Source organism: Phoenix dactylifera, chromosome 3, assembly GCF_051530095.1.
Source record: "Phoenix dactylifera cultivar Ajwa chromosome 3, Ajwa_hap1_PhDact_Kaust_v1.1, whole genome shotgun sequence".
Classification (NCBI taxonomy): domain Eukaryota; kingdom Viridiplantae; phylum Streptophyta; class Magnoliopsida; order Arecales; family Arecaceae; genus Phoenix; species Phoenix dactylifera.
This window is the reverse complement of record NC_143192.1, coordinates 6,889,804-6,913,029: the sequence shown is the minus strand read 5'-3', so window position 1 is coordinate 6,913,029 and position 23,226 is coordinate 6,889,804. Positions and strand designations below refer to the sequence as shown.

General features: G+C 35.8%; 1 protein-coding gene across 3 annotated transcripts; it reads left to right on the top strand.

Annotated features, from left to right (window-relative positions):
* Nucleotides 1–1,664: 1,664 nt before the first annotated feature.
* LOC103718148 (uncharacterized) lies at nucleotides 1,665–19,504 on the top strand. 3 transcript variants are annotated; one of them, XR_015976076.2, is made up of 8 exons: nucleotides 1,665–1,963; nucleotides 5,584–5,630; nucleotides 10,358–10,514; nucleotides 10,678–10,876; nucleotides 15,179–15,308; nucleotides 18,002–18,178; nucleotides 18,570–18,927; nucleotides 19,237–19,504. XR_015976076.2 is itself a non-coding variant. In XM_008806829.5 (8 exons), exons 1-7 carry the CDS (start codon nucleotides 1,762–1,764, stop codon nucleotides 18,726–18,728), a joined length of 1,071 nt encoding a protein of 356 aa, XP_008805051.3. In that variant the 5' UTR covers nucleotides 1,665–1,761; the 3' UTR covers nucleotides 18,729–18,732; nucleotides 19,237–19,372. The 3 variants fall into 3 exon arrangements, 2 of the variants coding, with proteins under 2 accessions (XP_008805051.3, XP_008805048.3); XM_008806829.5 differs by having other exon boundaries at nucleotides 18,570–18,732; nucleotides 19,237–19,372; XM_008806826.5 differs by lacking the exon at nucleotides 19,237–19,504 and having other exon boundaries at nucleotides 18,570–19,136.
* Nucleotides 19,505–23,226: the final 3,722 nt, after the last annotated feature.

Sequence of the window (23,226 nt, the reverse complement as noted above, 5' to 3'; positions counted from 1 at the left end):
GTTCAGGGCGTCCACCCAAGAATCAACTTGGATTTGAGCAAAAGGGAAGCCAAGGCTTTGAACTAAGATCCCTAGTCTGGCTTAGAGAGAGAATCTCGGTCCAAGTCTTGGTTTGATTCTGATCATGGGTCCGGTCTAAGTGGTTCGTGCCGACCATTAGGAGAAAGGTCTAAATGTAATCAGAATGTGGGCTTGCTTAGAGAGAGAAAAAGATACACGATCTAAGGATAGTTTTCTTTCTTTTTTTTTCTCTTGGCCCAAAATGGGGATGAACACGATCTGAAATGGTTGGACTCGGCCCACAATGGATGGACAAAGCCCAAAATAAATAGACTCGATCCTCAATAGATGATCAGGGCTCCAAATGAATACAACTCACAATGGATGAATAGGGCCAAGACGACCCAAAATGAATATGGCTCCAAAATGAATAGAGCCCAAAATGAATGAACACGACCTAAAATGAACACGGCCCACGATGGATGGATAAGGCCCAAAATGAATAGACAAGGCCTAAAATGAACACGACCCACAATGATCACAGCCTACAACAGATAAATAGGGCCAAAAATGAATGAATCCGACCCAAATGTACACAACCCACAATGATCATAGCCCAATAGGATGAACAGGGCCCGAACTTAGTCCACAATGGACACAGCCCAAAAGAAATACAACCCACAATGGTTACGGCCCAACAGAATGAACAAGGCCCGAACTTGGCCCACAATGGGCACAACCTAACAGGATGAACTGGACCAACAAGGTCCAAAAGAAATACGACTCACAATGGGCACGACGCAACAAGACCCAAAGTGACTGAGCTGGGCTCAAAATTGGCCCACAATGGGCATGACCCAACATGGCCCAAATGACTGAATTGGGTCCAAATTTGGCCCACAATGGGAACGGCCCAACGGGGGCAAAATGACTAAAGTGAGCCCAAATTTGAACAGGGCCCAAATAGACGATCAAGACCCAACACAACCCAAAACAGGGGGTTCTTCATCCCGTTGAGAAAACAAGGAGGAAGGAGGAAAAGAAGGATGAGAGGGAGGAGGGAGGGAGCTCTGATGGTGGTCGGGCCTAGGTGGCCGGAGGTCGACGATCAGCGACCGTAGTGGCAGCTGGCAGCCGCTGTGGGGGCCAGCGAGGAGGAAGACTTAAAGAGCTCTCGGTTTGGGTCTGGAACAAGGGAAGAAATGCTTCGGTTTGACTAGAAATGGAAGAAAAGAGAGAAGGGTGGCTCACTGGCACGTCGATGGAGGGGAGGATCTCGGCCGAGGGTGGCGCCACGCTTTCGGCTGCTAAATTGATCTCAGAACAGAGGAAAAACAGGAGAGAGCTGCGTGGCTTCCGCGGACCGGCCGTGGCGCCTCCACTCCCATCTCGCCCGAAGAAGGCGAAGAGGATCGCAATCCTCTGTTCTAGCTCTTCAAAAGGGCCTTGGGCTGGCATTATTCTCACAGTAATGCAATAGTATTTAAGATTAACATGAAAATTAATATTTACATGGCCTTTTCACTGAAGAATGAATAAGTACATGAGCATATTTGGATGGCATCAATGCAAAATTTTATAATAAATAAGGAAATAGAAAGAAATTTCTTTTGGGGGAAGCACGTGTATTGCACATGAGCGAATATAAACTATGGATGTTTTCCTACGGAAGAAAAATACAAAAACAACCAGGGATGGTACGTAGCACGAGCCCCTCTAGGGTTTAAGAAATAGACGTACTTGAAGAAGAAGAAGACAACAATGGCGGAAGCGGAGGAACAACAAGGCTTAGGTCCATTCAAGGAGGAGGAGGAGAAGGAGAAAGAGCATGGAGAGAAGGCAGAGGGCCTGACGCCATGGGAGCAGCACTCGGCGGTGATCAGCCTCCCCCGCTACGACTACACGGCCCCCTCTTCGCTTCTCGAGCGCTCCCATTCCGGGTTTCTCATCACCTGCCCCATCAGTTAAACCTCCCTCTTTATCTCTCTCTCGATTATTGTCTGGAAATCTATGGATGAAATTTTAAGGAGGTCTCGTTTCTGCCTATGGGTTATTCCACACGAGTATGATTGGTTGAATTCGGAAATTTTGTATTTTCTACTTATTTATATGATCTGTGTTCTGTTTTTTATGGAATGTTTATAGGACTGTAGAGCTTAGTGTAGTTTGATTATGATATTTCCTTCACATCGAGTGTATTCAGTGCTAACATTTGCATGGTGAAATCAGTTGAATGAAATTAGAACTGACTGATGCGTTTATAATGATTTAGATAGCTGGGATAGATGCTGCTGTGCTGGTGAATTGCTTATCCATAATCATCTAAAATAAAAAATTCCAAACCAAGACTTTTGGTCATATTAAAAATGACAGATATGATAGATTTCAATAGGAAGATGATGAATAGAGATGCATAGACAACAACCATAATTTATTTTCTCTTTAATTCCACTCTCTGCCTGTACAACCACATAACTGCTTATGTTTATCTAATAACATTCTCCACCAAGACTTTGTCGATAAACTCTCAATTTTATTAGCCAAACATGACATTTTGAACTACTTTTGATTTTCTTGTCATGTTTGGTCAAGCCTATTTAGTTTGTTTTTGCTCATACAAGATCATTAGCCAAGTTGGAGAGCAGGATGAGGTTTATGACCCAGAGCTGACCAGCATATCTATTTTTAGTGGATGGATTTGGTCAAGAATGAGTAATGTTGGAACCGGATTTAGGTCCTCATTAGTGCAGGGATACAACCAATACAAATAGATTTAAGTGGAGATATTTCCTAATTTGATGGGACGCAAAATGGAGAACTCATGTAATGCAAGATGTAGAACTCATCACCTGCAAGCAGCTTTGGTTGGATTCAGGTTGGTGGAATATGACCCATCAAGTCTTGACATACTCCGCCTACAAGACTTAAAATATGATCGTAGATATACGACTCTCATGTAAATTTAGTTCCTAGATCTCTCAGCTCTGAAATAAATGGGAACAAGCCTTCAAGTTTAGTTATTATTCTTAAGAGCTGCCACTCTCTTGTCATCTTCGCCCAAACTCATCAGTCTCATCTCTCCTCATCTCCTGTTTCTCCAACCTCTTCTACATCTCCAACTTTCTAACCTCTCCTCTTTTTTGTTGCCATCCCCCTCATCCGCAATATCCTCAACCACTCCTCTCCTCTCCCTATCCTCTCATTTTTATTCCTCCAATCCTTTTTCTCCTCTCTTTGTTTGTTTGACATTGGTAGACCTCTTGCACCTAATTATCCAGTGGCTGATGGCCATTGCTGCCTTGCCATCACGGCACATTCACCACTCCGTGGGAGCATCCATGCTCTTCCATGGAATACTTGGTTCAAGCCTCACTAATGGGATGGACCATAGTTACTACCACTTGACCATCAGGATGCCATTAGCTATACTCCCTGTATCATTTGAGTTGCACATTGATTGCATCAAAAGCTTTTACCAACTCTTTCTCCTTTAAGTTGTTCAATCCTCAATTGTCTTTGGGTAAAAAGAAGTTAGGTTTTTTGAGTCTCCAACTAGTTCTCGTCAATTTTGTCCGATCCACTTGTTGGTCAAGTTTGGGTTCAGGTCAAGATCTCTTTGGCTTGACACCAGAGCTCGACCCAACTTGAATTCAACATGATTCATTCTGTTGTTGCCCCTCGCCTGGATTCATTTTGAGAGGAATTTAATGGTCTCAAACCAGTTGTAAAAGTTACGTTAGCAAGAAGATTTGGATTTCTTTATCAGTTGCATGAATTTGCAGCTTTTCAGATTTTTGAGTCTTTCCATAATACAAGGGAAAAGACATTAAATAGAAAGAGTAATGAAGAAAGGAAAAAAATGGAGGGGTTTATTTTTATTTTTTTGATCAAAAGGTGGGAATCTTTATTTGAGATCAGGCATTGTCTTCTACGAAAAATCCTCAATGGGAGATTATCTTCCATAAAGTGGCTGGCCTTTCTTTTTCTCCCCCTTTTCATGGCATTTCCATTTTGCTTCTTGAGATGGTTTGTCATCCATTGAACAAGATTTGAATATTGGCCTTTATGACTTTCTTCCTTCAAAGAGTTAAGGTGCTGCCATGTGCTAATTTATTAAATTTGCAAAATGCCCAACCAATATAATCGTTATGATCTGGTCCTCAGGTGACTTAAAAGAAACTTGGTAGGCAGGAACCTCATGCACTGAGCCACCCCTTTTCAAAAATCTAGAAAATTTTGTGATCCAGCAAGCTCCAGAATTGCTGAAGATGCACCTGTTGTCAGTTCACTGTGATTGGGTTGCAGACATTTCTTCTTGTGCCTAGTGTAAGCATGCAAGGCCTCCTGCTGGTCATGGTATCCTTGTCTATTTGACAATGATGTGGAATGATGCTATGAATGCAAGTTATTATGAATAGAGAGGCAATGTAACTTTGATAATGGAAGTTTATGAATTAATCTTGTCAAAATGATTAGGAGTAAAATTGTTGGATTCACAGATAAGCACCCAAGATATGCAATATAAATGATAAATTTTGTTTTGGAAAATGGATGATTCTCAACCTTGAGATATTCTTTTTATGCCAACTTCTAATTTAAATGTTAGAGTTTAGGTATGTATTGCTCTCACAAGGGAGATGATCACCTTTTGACTAGCTTGTGGATTGCCTGTACAGGGAAGATAATCAGTTTATGGCAAACTTTGAAATTGAGGGTGGCCACTTCCTCTTGGATGCATTTTTGAGAACAAAAGAGGAGTTATTTAATCGTCAACTTCTATGTTGCAGCTTTGCATGGGAGTTCTAGATTGCTTGTACTTGTGATGTGGTTTATTTTGTGTAATGCTAGTTCTTGAGTTTAGTAAATGATCATACAGGATTTCAGTGTTGCTTCAGTGAAGGAAAACTATGAAAAAATCATAATTTAATAAAAATAACAAAATTTTGATTAATAATTTAGCAAAGCTTAGAAAACTTGGAGAATTTCTTATATTTATGCAACATATTTTGAATTATCTTTAAAGCTCACAAAAGGTTTAAAATTAAGTTGTAGTCGGTCACATTAAGTCATGTGAATTTAAAGAAAAAGCTTTAGGTAAAAGTTTAAGAACAATTTATTAGGTTTTGAGAATAAGTTATTAGTTCATTGTTAAAAGAATCTTGTTGCTGGATTTTGGATTGTTAAAAGCTGGGGAACGGGAGGTTGTAGATCCGAGGATTAATGTTCTGTAGAATGGCACCAATTGAATTTGTGGTTAATTATTCTCATAGGACAAAAATCAATTTCATAAGAGAAGTCATAGTATGTCTTTATTGCACATAAACTTGTGCACCCTCTCCATTTTCATACATGTAAAGATTAGGTTTTTTTGGCAGATATACCCCTTCAAATATGTATTGCAACCTCTTACTTATCATTCAGGATCTTTGGCTTTTAATATTCCTGCATGCTTTTGTTATTTTAATCTTCCTGAGTCATGGGCCCTTCATGCTAGATGTTTGATGAACAAATTATTCCATTGTTTATTATCACTTTTCTTTTGCTCATTATTTTAAGAAGATAATCTATTCCGTTTCTTTCCAGAACGTGAGAAAAGTGCAACAAAGGAAGCTATCTCCCTTCTTGAAGAGGTTATAACTAGAACTCCTTACCTCTTTTATGCATTAGATTATTGCCTATGCTTGTTGTACAGTGGATCAGTGATAACATGCTATACATGTGGAAAATAAAACAAAGCTCTGGACTTGAGAATTGATTATAATATTTTGTGATTGCTAGCATTTATTGATGAAAGATTTAGTCCTGCAGTTAGAGCAAAATCTGCTGAAAAGTTAAAGGTATGTTTTGTATTTACAAAATCAAACTACTACCAAAATATAAGAAATTCATAATAATTTAAATTTGAATCAGATTGTCTATACAAAGGCTTCCCAGTATGGTTTGCCGAACCAGGCTGAACTGCCTAGTTCACCCCGTATCGTACCGTCCCGCCGGAGAACTGGTACGGGGTCCGGTACCGGTTCCTCCGACCTTGCCTTAGTCACAACTTAGATATTGTCTACTGACAACAAAATATGAAATGATGTTTAACCATTGTTAGGTCCCAAAAGTGTGAGAATTAACTGAAACTCCTCCTTCCTTCCATGACATTTATTTGCAGTTTATTGCCTCCTTTTTTAATTCCCAAAAGGGTCCTCAGGATGATTGATCAATATATAAACCTTAACCATTATGATTTGCAGATGCGAGGACCCTAAATCGGATGATGCAGCTATTAGAAACAAAATTTTTGTATCAAAAGACTTTCACAAATGATTTATATAAAGTAAACGTGACTATTGCATTTCAAACCATGATAGAACACATGAATGATACCTAGATCCGTATTTTACACCTCTAATCATGTTTTTTGTGGAACATATTTAACCAAAACCAACTAGTCATAAAACCTGAAAAATGAATCTTATGAAAAGCAGGTCTCCTCTGGTTTTTTCGTAAAACCTATTTTGTAGTTAATTGTGTAAAAATGATTATCTATTTTAGAGAAACTTACAAGCAACCAGACAGTCCTTATCTACATCAAAACTTTGCCTTTTTTGAACTATGGAGCTTAGCTGTGTGGCTAGTAGTTATGTTGGTTAAGAAAGCCTTTTGTATTGTTTATTGAAGCTAGTTTTGAGTCCATTTGTTTTTGTAGCCTAAGTTGTTTTTTTGTTATCTGACGATAGATTTGCAAATTCTTCTTTCTTGCAAACTCTGTATAAATGCATGATCTTAAATTCTAGGGTACAAAACTACTGTCTAAATGAAGGTCTGACCTTTTATAGTTGTTTCTTTTATGATTGTGGTATATGATTTGTCCATCTCTTCTCTCTTTTCTTATCTTTCTTCTTTTCCACCCCATGTGAGGCAATTGCTTCATGGTTAACTTGGTGTTGGGAATTCCTAGCCAAAAAATGGTATTAGGAATAAAAGGTCACTTCTTTTTTCAGTCTGCTCCCCGAAGGAAGCAATTCTTAATCCACTCAACTCAGACATCTCAAAGAGAATAAAAGAAAACAAGAGAATTGCCAAAGTAAGGTTTTTTTATTAATTCTATGATAGAATTGATTATAATACCCTTTTTATACTAATGAGGTCTGCCTATATAAAATCCAAGTTGGATTCCTTTTCTAGTTAGAAGAGGTTATTGTTTGCTCAAAATAGGCATGACCGGTGAAAATACTCATAAAAAGGTTAAAATTCTCCTAGAGCTCGATCTTGATTACTTTATCAATTTGGTTGTCAATTGCTTTTCCTAAGTCTTCCTAGATTATAAATTATACTTGATTCAAGTTTTTCCAAAAATGAAAATTTTACTTTGACCTAGCCATTTGAAGGCCTAAATATCATTCTATGCTATGATCTCTGCGTGTATCGAACCTTCTTGTAGATCTTGAAAAGTTACCAGTTTTAAAACAAAGAGCACCTCAATCAGATGTCTTATAGGAATTTATTGCCTTCAGAAGTTTAGATGTGCAGTTCAGCTTATGATGTAATTGATCTTGCTTCCAAACCTTGCCGAGACATACTTAAAGTGGCTGCAGTGGCACAATGAGTCTAGCAATCCTCTTGGACCATAGTCCATGACTAAATGGGATGATGGCCGGTAAGTATTTGCTATTCCAATCAATTGGCCACCAATAGAACAATTGGAGGGAAAAAGGCTACATCCCAAAAATAAATAAAGTTAGCGCACACACATCCTAGGCCACAACTAGGCCCATGCTTGTGCTGCGCATGTGGAGGCATCATCGTCTGACTTGAGCCACGTGTGCAGAGGTGAGCTAAGGGTCCTGCAAGGAACCCGAGAACCAAATAGCAAAGAAAAGGGGAGGAAGGTATGCGAAGCAACCTTATTGTCCTTTTTGGTTCAATGTGGGACCATAAAGTGAAATACTTGATATTTAAAGTTCCCTCCCTCCCCTTTGCACATTGTCTAGCATACACTCAAAAAGGGAAATATCTAAACTAAAACAAAACGGTAAAATTTTTGGAAAAATCATAGTAAATATAGAGAAATCTAATTTATCCAAAATATGAGACATACTATAGGCAAAATATGTGACATGAGCTCAATGATTTCCAAGTGTTCCTTCTACATTTTCCAAAAGATTTTCTTATATTTTGCATTATGCAAATACTACATTATCTTTTCTTATTCCCATTTCATGTAAGGGTTTGTAGTTTCCTACATTTATTTCTCAGTTTGCTGGCTAGTCTCACAGCTTTTGATGTTAGGGTACCAACCAAATTGTCTCTTTGTATAACACAAACTTAGAGGAGGGGGATTCTATCAATTTCCTTTAGCTTTCTTCTTTTTTTCCTTGCCACTATATATGGAACTTTCTTTATTTATTGGAGTGATTCACCAAACTCCTTAGTGGGCCCCAACACAAGTTAGCCCCACCTCATGTTATTAAAGCCATCCAAACAAATAGGATCAAGGTCTGCCGAGCTGTCTAGTTCGGGCGAAACTGGGTCGGTTCGTTAATAATATTCGGTTCTGGCCCCTACCAGTCGGAACCGATATTGGATTAGCCGGAATCAGTCCTTTACCGCCTTGAATCAGCCAGAACCGGCCGGTTCGCACCGAGTCAACTCGATTTTGAACCGAGTTAGGTATGGGCCACCTGCCACTGCTACCCGATGCCTTTTAAAGGCATCCGGTGGCGTTGGAAAGGCTTAAGAAGGCCTTTCCAACATAATTTGAAAGTCCGAAGGTGCTTTTCCTTCTCAAAAAATTTACAAACAATACCAATTCAAGCAATCAGAAGGAAGATCCAAAGCTAAATAAGGTGTGCTTTCTTTCTCCTATTATTTTTCCTCTTTTTTGGGGGTGCTTGGAAAAATAACTCAAAAATTGCAAAATAAGAGAAGATTATGCCAAAATGTTTGATTTGGGCTTGATTTTTTTATAGGTTGTAAATCTATGGACGATGTACATGCTGACATAAAATTTTTTAATTTTTAGATTATAGATATTTTTAAAAAATAAAAATATATTTTTAGATTAAAAGGGATAAATTTTTTTAAAAAATAAATAAAAAATGTAAAATTAGAAACATATTTAGGGGCATGCAAGCTGCTCTCCATAAAAATTTGGTGTTCATTTATTCAAGTTTTGATGTGATCATAGAAATATCAAAAAAACATCAAATTAGACTTAAATTCACTGAAAAAGTTCGAAAAGAGTGATTACCAATTAATTTTATTTGAGAACTCGAATAAAAAATTAGGATGTGCCGGTCTGTGAACCGGCATGCCCTACCGGTTCAGTTCGGCACCAAACCGTACCAAGCATTGACCAGTACGAGTCCTGGTACCGGTTCGCGGATCTTGAGCAGGATGGTACAGAAAGCAATTGTTCATTTCAGATATTCGTGCCTCTTGGTTGCATCACATGTGCAGAACTCTAGTATAGTTAATGCCTATTATTTGAGTAGATCAGTTAACCTTCTCCAATATTTCAACACATAAGAGTAATCTAGCCTATGTGACATCCTAAAATACTCCTCTATGTCATAAGAGGGTTGAATTAGGCTGCTTCAGAGTTAATTTATAAATTTACAGGATGTCTTGGATGCTGAAGTTCTTTATGCCTTTAGATTGTTTGTTTAAGGGTTTCTTAGAGAAAATCACATAAAGAAAGATCTGGCTTAGAAGTATCCATGAAGTATCCATGTCCATACCTGGTGTCCAAGTATCCCACAGCACACCAAGCTACCCATAAATACGTTATTCTGGCCTAGAACAGTATAAACACAGGCTGTTTTCTAAAGTTCAGTAAGTGAATAATTTACTTTGCACGACAAAGCAATAAAATTCATCAATTTGGCATGAGTATGCGGCAAAATTTTGATTAAGGACAAAGAAGAATACACTGTGGCAAGATTTGGCTAAAAAAACTTATAAGAGTTGTTGATTAAGTATCATGATCTGCAAAGATGTCATCAAAACTAATATGAAGCGAATTTAATCATTACACGAACCTCCACCAATAAAGAGATAATCTCCATTTATCTGTCAGTTTAAGATGCCAATCTGATGCAGAGTAAAGAAACACACAAAGAAATACAACCTGATGGAAGTGCAGAAGTAATAATTATTTATTAAGTTTAACAATTATAAAAATTCACAGCTTGTTCTCCTGATCTGGTTTTTTGATTTAAACTCCTTTACAGATGATCAATTACAAGTTTAGCTCTTGGATTTCTTCCTTGATATTTTATTTGCTTTTACACTTCTTGTGATCTAAGGCATTGTATTGTTTTGTATTTTTATTACAATGACATGCATTCTTATCACTCTTGTGCAGTATGTCGGTTATACATGTAGCAAAGGCTGTGAAAGTTTACAGCCTTGTGATGCAAATGTTCCAGCAAAGAAGAGGAAAATATGTTCTTCCGAAATATGTCCAAGAAATGGTGAAGATGCAGAGAGAAATGGGGATATCAATATATTGGAAGTTTCTGGTAAGGGTTTATAGTAATTTAGTACAATATCTCTTGAGTAGATGCTACATTTCTTGTAAACTGAACATCTGATAGCAAGAGCCGACCAATGATGGCTTCTTTTTTATCATTATTATTTTATCTTTTAAATGAGATAGCATGTCTTTTTATTCTCTTGAAACAGGTAAACTGGAAGAAGAAGCTAGGTTAGGATCTTCAGAGACAACTGAGAATGTAAAAGACAGGCCTGATCTCTCTCTGGTTAAGCTAACAGGGAGCGGGTTACTTCTCTTTACTTTTCCTAGTAATAGCTTCCGTCATGTTGTTGATATATTGTCAGATATGTTTCTCTCTTTGCGATCTGGAAAGCTAAAGCCGCCTCTGTAAGTTGCATGTTTCTACTATTCATACATAATAAGATTTTCATTTTTTTTCATATGATTTACATTTCTTATCAACTAGCTTTAGGTATAAATACATCAGTAAGGAATCCCCTTAAAATTCATGTGATTTCAAACTGCAGTCCACTGAGATTTATGATCTGAAAGTTGTTTCTGCCACTGTGTTTTGCAGCAAATCTATGTTCCATCTCTAATTATTGGAGAGCAAAACATGGCCTGATTGACACTCACATGTAGGAAGTCATGATACCATACGATCTGCTATACTTGCACTCGTTAACTTAGAATCTTATGCTCTAGGCTTTTCAGGTTTACATTTATCAAATTTGACTTGTAATTATAGATCTCTTATTTATGTATATAAAAAATAATTTTGAATTATGATCACTAATCTCAACTTTTCTTTTAGACTAGTGAAAATAAACAATTGGAAACAAAAACAAGGAAGAAAATTATCAACGATTTCAAATACAATTTTTTCCTATGGTTTTTTTTTTTCAAAATTTACAATAACTTAGTTTATATTTTTATTCTCATTAGAAAAGCTGGAAAAACCTTTTGTTGAACATGAAACAAAATCTCAATGATTGGAAGAATTTTGCTATTAGTGTTATGAAAGAGGAAGAGCCATTAATATTTTGCAGGGATGGCAATGGGTTGGGTATGTTTCAGGTAGGTCATTACCCGTATCATCCCCATGCTTGCCTTGGGGCAGGGTGGGGCGGGGCGGGTTTTTTTTTTTTTTTTTTGCATACAAATCTTCTTTTTTTGCCTCGGGGAAGGGACATGTGAAGAGTATACATCTAGGTTAGGTGTGGGCCATGTTTTACCATTACCTGCACCTGCCCTGGATCTACTGTGGGTCAGGTAAAACCCACCTATTAGCGTTGGGTCGGGTCGGGTATCTAATAGGGCAGAGTAAATTGCCACCCCTAATATTTTGGTGTTTGGTATATGTGTTAATGCTTGCAAGGCCTTGCAATACCTCTATTGCATTTCTATAATTTGCAGATTTTATGGATTATGAACAATAGAGTGACAAGGTGGTAGTTATCCTTATTCTCATTATAATTAAAATTAATTAAGGTTTGTTGCCATGGATATTCAAACTTGTTATCAAATTCTTTTGCATTCTCCATATTGAAAGAGAAATGTTAATGAAGATGAAACATAGAGTTTTTTATGGAAACTTTTAATTAAAATCAGCATGAACTATATTTTAAGCCAGAAATAGTACACAAGTATGTGACTAAATTGGCAAGATAAGAATATATTATACTTTAATCATAATCATCTACGATCTTAGCATTTATAGCAACATGTGTGTCAAATCTTGACCTTTTCTACAATTTTTGAGTGTACGTCATAAGAAAAATGGATAAACATAGTAATACACATTAAAGACACCCCTTATGCTTTTCAAAATAGTGGTCTAAAGTGGTTCCTCCATTCCTGTATGTAGCAGAAGATACTGCATATACCTAGGTGTTAGCCATGTGCTTAGGCAGTCCCTTAAGATTTTGGTACATTAAATGATACTGACAGAGGTACATGCAATGCACTTTTCATAAATTAATGATAATAAAGTTAAGAATGGTTTGCTAAACCAATATCGGAGGTCGTACGTACCAACGACTAGTTCAGTACAGGACAGGTCTGTATCATGCCATTTCAGACCGTACCAAAGATATAAAGAGGGAGAAAAGGAGGGAGGAAGGGAGAGGGTCAAGAGAAACCCTACCCCTAGTAGAGTGAGAGAGAAGAGATGGAGGGACTTACCGGGAACCCTCGAAGGCGGGGTGGAGGGGGGTGTGGGGATGGACTCATTACGTGGGGGGTTTAATAAGCACAAGCCGAAGGTGTTTAACCCAAGCTAGCCCCATGTCAAAAATAAAGATTGAACCATGCTGGTCTCGACCAATCTGGTTTGGTATGTCCCAAATCGGTCAGTTCAGCACGGTTCAACCATCCTTGGTTAAGATAATATATTGTTTCTTAATTTTATTTGTTTTATGTAAGGTTTTCCATGTTGGTTGGTACCATACCAAAAATATCGTTGCATATTGATACTAAACTGGTATCGGGTCTTGTATCATACCGACACTCGATACGCTACAACGTCTCGTACTATACTGGGTACCGACACTATAATAGCATGGTACCGATATGAGGGTTGATACCGAAATGGTGAATCTTGATTTTATCTTTAGCTGAAATGAATACATATATAGCATATTTAGATAAATTGAAGATTAAAAAGGATCAAATATAGAAATAGAAGTGAAGAAAGAAACCAAAGTAAAATAAATTATGATGTAAAGTAAAAATTAAAATAAGAAAAAATATAGCAGTGAAAAGAGGATTGCTTGTCAAATATAACAAATAATTTGAAATAAAATACTATAAAATAAACTAAAACCATAAGGAAAAAATGAAAATTAAAAATCGGTAAAAACAAAATCATAGTGAAACTAAAAGTACAAAACAGTCTGCAAATGAGCAAATAAATAACACATCAAAGTAGAAGAATTCAAATTTAAAATGTACAAATAATATAATAGAGTACAACTAAAACAAAACCAAAGATACAAAAAATGGAAATAAGAATGAATTAAAATTAGAAAGAAATTAGTTAAATAGAAGGGAATGATAAAAAAATAAGAATATTAATTAATTTATACAATAATCAGAAATATGAAAGATGATATACTTATAAGAGTTTGATTATTTGGAATTGTAAAACTAAATATACAAAATGTTAATAAAATATATATTGGATTGTAAATTAAAAATTTTGAACAAAATTAAAAAATAAAAGAAAACAAAAAATATATAAAGATGGGTCAAATATAAAATATAACAGATAGCTAGAATGAAAATAACAATTAAATATATTAAAAATAAAAATATAAATTAGAAAAAATAAATTTAAAAGCAAAATCAAAAGGTACAAACATTTTTAATAAAAGTTAAACATATATAAAATTTTCAAAATTAGGAATATATAATAGATATATAAATATATGTACAATTTCAGAAAATATAAACACTTAATGAGATAATAAACCACAGTAAGTATGGAACTATGGATAGAAAGAAACTAAATATATTAAAAAAATAAAAATAATATAATGCACTAAAAATAAAAAATAATTAAAATAATAAATATTTTAAAAAATATTGTAAGGCTTGTAAAGGAGAGATGGGCATTGGGGTAACTGCAATAATTATCAAGCGTTAGCCCAAGTTGTTGGGGCTAGCGTGTTGATTATTGTAGCTGTCACAAGCTAGATATGAATTGGGTAAAAATGAGTTATATTCGAATTTTGATGGAGTAATATACGTAAGCAACATCCTTGATAGAATACTATAAGTTATAGATTTTGAATTATGTGTTATATTTTGGTACTTAATTTAAATTATGTTTAGAACTTGGTGATGAAAGAAAAATAAAATGCTTAATTGTTTATGGTCTTGTAGAAAATAACCTCTTTTATGTTTAACTGTTGCTATCTTCTTAGCTTTCTAGTTTCAAAGATTTTATTTTATCTTTCGTGGGATCATTCTCCCTTTCAGCATATCAAATGAATGTTTATAGAAATGAACCTTTATTACCATTCAACTGCACATGTTGCCTTGAGATATTCAATAACTCTATTTGTGCATTCTTTTCTAGCGGCTTACACTTGCAAACATGTTCCGACAAAATCAAAAACAATGTTTTTGCATTATTTATGTTCGCTGTATTTTCAGTTCTATGTCTGACATGTATTTGTCTTCTGATTACCTAATCTACTAGTAAGTTATTTGTATATGTAAAATGGGCCAAATTCCTTTTTGCTATTGGGATAATCTTATTATGTTTATTTAAAAATTGCATCCTTTACAAGGATTGTAATCTTAGGACTAGGTATCGTACCGACTTGTTATCAATTCGATATGGTAAAGTATGCGCCCCATACCAAGACAACTTTTGACCCCTTTTTTTCTCACTTTTTATTATGGTTCTGCCTGAAACTGGGTGGTATGGGTCGGTATGGTATGGTTGGTACCCTGCTCTCGGGCAGTACCAAGTGGTACTAGGCAGTTATGCCTGGTTCGATTCATACCAAACTGAACCTTGATACATACCAGTACATTATCAATATGATTGGTACAGATTGATACGAGTCGGTATCGTAGATCTTGTATCAAACATACTTTCTACACCATGCTTTAGTATGTCAGCTGGTTTCGTGTCTTTAAATAATGTATCATCTAAGTGCTAGTCATTTCAATGAACAGTTGGTGCCATCGTATATTTCCTATTCAAGAAACTTGCCTTCTGACGGAGAAGAACCTAAAAGTAGTTATTTCAAAGCTTGTCCAAGAATATTTGAGCAATAAACAAGACAGACTTGATGGACCTTTCAAGGTAGTATTTTTATCCGTGCATGATTCATTATATAAACTTTTTGAAATTACCTCATAAAGATCTCTATTATTTTGTTTCTGTTTTAAGCCTTTTTACCTCAGCTTATTCCTATGGATAATTTTATAACTGAGAGTATGTATTCTTATTCACATCTTGAGATGAAGTTCCTTTATAGTTACATTGCTTTCGTGCTGTTGGATTTTTTTCCCTTGATTTAATGGCCTTTTCCTTTTGGGAGTATTGGTGGGAGCAATACTAGTTGGCAATTTAGAGTTGCTTGGATCAAACACTTAAGGAAACAACCCTAACAATGTTTGAACCCAGAACTTCCTCCTACATGAAGGACTCCAACAATTGGGTTATAGCTAGCAGTGTAAATGAGCTGAACAAAAGCAAGCTATGCCTAGCACAAGCTCGGCCAGTTTTGTATTCGAGCTAGCTCATTCAATTTGGAGCCAAATTTGAGTTATTCACAAAAAGCTTTGTTACAAAGAATTGTGAGATTTCAACATATTCCAAGTCTTCTATTTATATAGTTTAGGCTAAGGTCTGCCGTACCAGTACCGGTGGCGGCCCGGACTGGTACGTACCGGTTCCGTATCGGTCCATACCGGTCCCGTATGGGTACAGCAGTCGTACCGGCTGGTTTTTCAATGAAAACTTCCGGTATCGGATCCTACGCTGATTCGGTACCGGTCCCTGCTCAGACCGGTTCGTACGGGCCCGTACCGGCCGGTACGGCATATCCTGAAATTTAGGCTAATTATCCAAATTGTATTTTAGTATTATAATTTAATACATTATATTTTATATAATATATATTAGTTTGTAATAATGATACAAAAAATTTTATTTAGGAAATATTAGTTAAAATAAGAGTAGAGCTATTATACTTATGACTTGATTCCAGAATCTATCAGGTTGAATTCCAAGCCGTAGGTTCTCATCAAGATCCGTGTCACCATCCAGCCAATAAAGGGATGGCATCTCCTGCCGGTTCCATCCAGTTCCTTCTCGTTAACATTGTTCAATACCATCTCCTTAATGCTCGACTAGATTCCATCTGGGGCCACCCATCTCGTCAAATGCCACCCACATCCCCCCCCTCTCTCTCTATGGAGACTACATTGATGGAATCGATCCTTTTTCTTTCTATAAGGAGAGGAAGCATGGGCCCAATGGAGACTTAGTATATTTTTTAATAGACTGGAGGAATCTGAATAGAGCTCCTGTTTTTCGGGGTCGAGGGATTTTTTTTGCAGGAAAGCTGATCATTTTACATGGAAATATTTCTTTATATGCTTGATGGCTGGTTATTTTGTTTTTTGAGGTGTGACAAATGAAGCAAACTAGGGTTTTTTCAGGAGGGCTTTTGATTGGTTTTGTGGGAGTTTTCAGTTACCAATTTGGTTGGGATTGATGAGAGTTTTTTCTTTGGAATTGATCAGGAAATTGTCTTTTGGGTTGATCAGAGATGTTGAGGAAGAGGGAGAGAAAGGTGAGAGGTAGAAAGAGGGTTTTGCCTTCGCTGAAAGAACTATTCGCTCTCCTTCTCTATCTTGATCAATCTAGATAGCTGTATAGGGATGGGACAGGTAGCCGGAGACTAAACCGTGTAGAGCATTGAGTAGATGGAACTGAGCAAAGATGCCATCTCTTTATTGGCTGGTTGGTGATGCAGATCTCTTGGTGATCCTATGGCTTGGGATGCGACCTGATAGGGCCAGAATTAGGTTGCAAGTGTAATAACTCATACTTATATTTCGAGCCAAGCTCAAGTGAGCTAAGCCTAGCTCTACCTAGGCTCGTTTACTAAGCATGCACGCCAAACTCGTGCTGGCTCACTAACGGCTTGATCATTTGACAGCCCCAGTTAATAGCCCAGTTTAAAGAACATATTGCTTTCTTGATATGTTTAACATAAATGTCCATGCTCCCTTGTTCAGTTTGTCTATTTTCAAGGGTACAAACACTTTACTGGTTGTTATTCACTTACCTGTTACTAGTTGTTGTTGCTCTTCCATGAGAAAGATATATGCATCTATTTTTGTTTAACTAGTAGCATACTTCTCTACTGAATATGGCCTGGATCAACTGATATGATGCCTCAAAAAATAATTATCCAATGTTCATTCTCCTCTGTTCAGTCTGTCTATTTGCATGTGTACATACTCGTTACTGGTTGTTATTCACTTACCCATTACTATATGTTGTTGCTCTTCCATGTGGAAGGTATATGTATCTATTTTTGTTTAACTAGCAGCATACTTCTCTATGGAATATGGCCAGGATCAGCCAATATGATATCTCAAAAAATAATTGTCTAATGTTGATAACCCAGATAGTAAGCAGCTATCTCATAGCTGCTTGTATCAAATAAATAAATAAAGAATGCTCTGTCATAGACCACTGCATGAATTACAACCGAGGAAGCAGCAAACTTTGTTGATTTATTGTGTGAATAAGTACCTGAATCTCATAATTTTCATTTTCTTATTGAAATGTCTCCATCTATTTATCTCTTTATTTTGTTTTCTACATTTGATTGTGCTGGGATGATTATGTTTCATCTTGTTCCTGGAAGCTTAAAAATGCTAGTTTCCATATATTATTCTTGGTAACCACCTGCTCATTATTGTTCACCAAATGCCACTTGCTCTACTGCAGTATAATGTTCTTAATCACCTCTATAGTTTGCAGCTGGATATAACAGGAGAGGCATTGATGAGACAGAGATGAAGGTTCAGAAAAACACTCTAGAAGACTCGGAGGGGTTGACTTTGTTGGATCGAGACACATGTTTCAAGGTGGTGGCTGGAGCAGTCAAAGCTGTTGCTAAAAATGCCGTCGTGGATCTTAAATCTCCTGAGGTAACTTTTATCTCATTTCTATGTGTCTATTTGAAGCATAACAAGAAACGAATTATTAGTCCAGCTGCAGTATTCCATCGTTCATGGGTGGAAATACCCACCATCCTATCCTTTGTGCATTTCAAACTGTTGCTTGAATGCTGCCAGAGACTAAACCAGCAATAAAGCTCCAGTGTTTTTTTTTCGCTCTTGCAGAAAAAGGAGTTTTGCTGCTGGGTTTAGTCTCTGGCGACAAAGCTCCATTGTTATAGTAAACCAGTTACTACTTGACAGGGTTCTAATTAGTCTGAGCAATTGGTTCACATATTTCCTGAGTATGCAGAATCACCACTTTCATATCTTCATCCTGATATGAATGCATGTACTGATTGATTAAGTTAATTATCCCCAGGTAGCCGTGCTTGTGGAGTTACTGCCACTTTCAGGGGTGCCGCATGGAACATTAGTGGTTGGAGTATCTGTTCTTCCAGTAGTACTTGTGACTACCAAGCCACGGCTGTGTGTCAAGTCTCTGGTTGCTGATACAAAGGTGGCAAAGAAAAGGGGCTAAACAGGTTGAGAGATCTTCCTAAATCTTTCCCTCTTGTGCAAATATTCTCTGCTGTCCATTGTTTCCACAGTAAATAACTTGACCCTGCTATAAGATTCAGAGAAGAGAACAAGGAAGACAAAATAGTGAAGATTATTCTCAACATTTCATTCTAATTTGAGAATCGAAAGGAAATATTTCATTTTGCACTTGACGCCGGGTAAAATTTTGATCTTGTCACTGTTCAGGACTTGTGCGTGTTTGCCTTTGGCATTTCGGTTATGATCATTTAACTTTATGGATGTTTGATAATCCAGAAAGTAAGGGTTATTTTTTTTACATAAATTAACAAAAGGGTGAGCAATGATTGTACTTAAAGTTGAAAATGTTTTTGTCTGTGAAAGTTGGTGCTTTAGTATGATTGGAATTGCCTCTGGTTTTTGTGTTGTGGTCTTAGAAAAAGTTGAGAGCTGATAGATTCTCTCTCTCTTCTCCTGCATGTGCGTGTACGTGACCTTGCTTTCTTCAGTGACATGAAAAATTGCTGCTGTTGCTCTCCAACTTATTGAGGATGACAAAAGGTTGAGACCTGTCTTTCGAAATGGAATGGTGCTATTGTACACTACTCAGCTCCCCACATCTGTGGCCACAAGAGTTTGAGGACTTGTATTTAGGCATGATTTTCCATTCAGATGGATAACCATCATGTATCCACACTTGTTTTCACTGTTGTTCTCCCAACTCCCTGAACAATACTGTTTGATTTTGATGGAAAAAATTAATTTCATAGCATATAATTGAAATCTTAACATGGATTTTTCCATGTGTGCCAGAAATGCTTATTTGCTTGTTTAGCCCCTCCAAAATGAAATGTGCAAACCTATGCTGAAAACTTGCATATATGCTCCAGCTAAATCTAAAATGTGCAAGCATGCTCCTCCAAATTTTTTTTTTAAAAAAAAATCAAAAAAAAGAAAAGCTGAACTGCAATTAAATTTGACCTCCTGCATGGAGGTCAATCAGAAAAAGAGGAAAGAAAGAAATGTTACTTGACCAAAGGTTCAACTTATCACCATTTTAAGTAACCTAGGATTCGATGACATCTTCCAATATAACTTGGTCATAATATTTAACCCATTTATCTCGTTGAGGGTTTTCTGCATTTATACTCTTAATAGGTGCTTAATTGCTTGTTCGTTTATTGCAAATAAAAGCGCATATATAATATTGATGTTGGCATGAGATTTCAAAAATCTCCTAATTTCTTAAATATTTTATGCAATAAAAGATGAAAAGCCCATGGACAAGATGGATTACCTTTTAAGCTATCCAAACTAATTTTGGACTAATGAAGTTTAACGCAACAAGATTTGAAGGATGTAACTACAAGTTTCAAACCTTTAGATAGACACACATTCGCTTAGTTTTGAAGAGTAAATGTGTAAATAAGATACTTTTTCGGTGCATATAAGCGAAAGTCCCTATAAAAAAATTTTAGCATCAAAAGGATTTTGCATGCCACCCTAATGTATATTGAATTTATTAAAAATGACCTCCTATAAGTATAGAGTGAAAATCCCCAAATGCAACTTTAAGCTTTCACCTCCATCCCTCCAAGTGAATAATTACAGATACTAATATATTTTGAGTATATGAATGAATATCTTTTCTTAAATGTTTGCCTTGCCAATTAAAACTGCTTTTGCAAATGGTCTCTAAATTTCAAATTTAGATAAGGCCAAACTCTCTTTCATATTGTTTTCAGGAAAACTTCAATATAGAAGTGCTCTTCTAAATAAATTTAACAATCTGCAGTTATAACTAATTAACAATAAAATGCAAACCAATCCAATTATTTCTTTTTGAAAAATCCTCTCTTGATTCATTAAAAATCCAAAAATACCACTTTTGAGCAAAAGGTAACTACAAAAATGAGAGTTTTGTCCTTGCACCCAAAAACACCGTGTTGTTAGTACAATATAATCTTGAGATAGGAATAAAAAAGTTTTATCCAAACGAAAAAAAGAAAAAATCATATCCCAGCTTATCCTGGAATCAAATATACCTACTGGCATAGTAATGATTGATCTAAATTGGCTATTTAATTTCCAAACTAGGCCTAAGACTTTAGCTCCCTTGCAAATTGAGTGTCTAAAGAAATCAAATTACCTTCACATGGGCAGCCAAATTTTACAAGATGCTATTTGTTTGTTTAGCCGATTTATGCACTCTCCTCACAATTGATGGCAGTTGTCAAATAAAAGATCCACCTAGGGTAACTGTACTTTTATTGGAGGAAATCTAGTGATATGGAAAACAAAAAAGGAAGGAGCGGTTGCTAGATAAGTAGTAAGCTGAGTATAGAGCAATGGTGCGCACAACTTATGAGCTCATATGGGGGGAGAGGAACGAGTGATTTTTATCGCAACTGTTTAGTTAAGAAAGAGTTTCATTTCCATTCCGATTCCAAAAATAAATAGGAGTGCCTCAATCCTTCAAAACCGATTTCTAATTCTCCCTTGATATTCAAATCCGGTTCCAATTTCGATTCTGATTCTAATTATAAATCAAATGCGTCGAAGTAGCCATGCTAATTCCCATTCTAATCCATTTTGATTCCAATTTCGATCGCAAACCAAATGTCTCCTGAGTTTTGTAGTTACTAATTCAACGAAGACATAATGTAATAACTAAATAGCAATTCATATTGCATGTAATCTTGTCTTCTATAAGAGAACAAAACACATTGAAGTAGGCAATCATTTTATCAAAGCAAAGTGGAGGACAAAAAATAGTTACAACATTTGTTAAGACAAGCAATCAATTTGCTGGTATTCTGAAAATGTCTTCTAGATGCTAAGCATCGCACTATTTGTTTCAAGCTGGGCATGGGAGGTATATATGCTCTAGCTTGTGGGGAAATGTTGAATACTACTCATTATTGGTTTGGGCTTTCTTTTATGATCTTTATCATTGTAGTCCTCATTTGTGGGTCTTAGTCATATAGGATTGCTTGTATTTGACTGGGATGATTCTGAAATGTTGCAAAGTGAACTTGCCCTCCATCAAAAAAAGTTCTGATTATGAGACTTCCCTTTTTCCAGTTTTCTTTTGCTTCCTTTCTTTCTTTCTTCTGCTAGGCTTGATCAGCAGCTATCAACGTGGAATGCTTTGAAAGGGTGTGAAATTTTAACTAGATGTCACCTTCTAAAATAATTTTATACAAAGAGATTTGCAGCTCGTCTTATATTCTCCAGCAAATCCTCACCATAAGAGCCAAAATAAACTTGAAAGGTTCTAAAAAGAATTTAGTCATAGGATTACTAATGTTCATTTTTTTTTTCTAGGCTTGTTTCCTAACAAATATTTTAGTTAGTAGTGTATTAATTAGTTAAGGAACAATTTGTGTAAATCTAAATGATAAATTAAGTGTCACCAGGGATTTTATGTAGAAGATTAGTATAAGCACCTAAGGGGATGTTTGGTATGGGGTGATGACTCCAAGATATAGGAAGATGTGGGCGGAGGCGACAAGATCACCATATTTGGTTACATTCTAGTGATCCCAAATCACCCGTATTTCTAAAATAACCAATCAACTTGGTGATCAACTCATCGAGAACGGGTTTTGAAGATCACCCTAAGGCCATGATCTTAGACTAAATTTGGGGATAAAATTACCTCTCAGGAGAAAAAATAGTATATCAATATATCATTAATATATTATATCAATATTATATATATTATATTATATTGATATTACATATATAGTATTTATGATATATATTATATTATAAAATATTAATAATTATAATATTATCATATTATTATTCAATGTTGTTGTTATAATTATAATAGAAAAATATTATTGTACCTTATATTTATGTTATGAAATTATTTAATATATTACTTCTATTTGTCTTATTTTTCTAATCAAAATAATTATTAGTGTTAAAATAGTAATATAATATAAGTACAAATGAAGATATCAATTCTATAAGTATAAATAATATACTTTCTAGGAAGTCAAAATTATAACTATCTTGTTCAAACAATTCTACATGTAACTTTCATGGATCTACTTCTAGCCATTCATGTGTATTTTACTATAATTTATTTGAGAAATTTGTTTACATAGTTGCAAAATATATTGAATATATCAAGGATAATTTTAATATTATATGGTCAATGATTTGAAAGTTTGTGAATAATTGGGGGTCTTTATTCACTAGAATATAGTATGCCAAACACAGTGATCTTAATTTATCAGTGATCAGATTATTTGGGATGGAGATCATCGGTGACCTATAATCACCATAATGATCCCATTTTAATTACCAAATTCCACCAAGAATGCTCGTAGTCATAGTTGTTAAATTTTCACTATTTGAGTTTTTTATTATATTTGCATTTTATATTTTCCCTATGTCAATTGAATTACGTTTTACCCATGTGAAAGCAGGTATCATAATTCCTTTTCCGGATTCTTAATTTACAAACATGGAATTAAAAGATCTAA

What these genes read in the sequence shown, in the direction of transcription:
- LOC103718148 (XM_008806829.5), top strand. Translation starts at nt 1,762, where the DNA reads ATGGCGGAAGCGGAGGAACAACAAGGCTTAGGTCCATTCAAGGAGGAG. An exon ending in CTATCTCCCTTCTTGAAGAG is followed by an intron (nt 5,631 to 10,357) that starts GTTATAACTAGA and finishes ACTCTTGTGCAG; the next exon opens with TATGTCGGTTATACATGTAG. An exon ending in GGAAAGCTAAAGCCGCCTCT is followed by an intron (nt 10,877 to 15,178) that starts GTAAGTTGCATG and finishes TTCAATGAACAG; the next exon opens with TTGGTGCCATCGTATATTTC.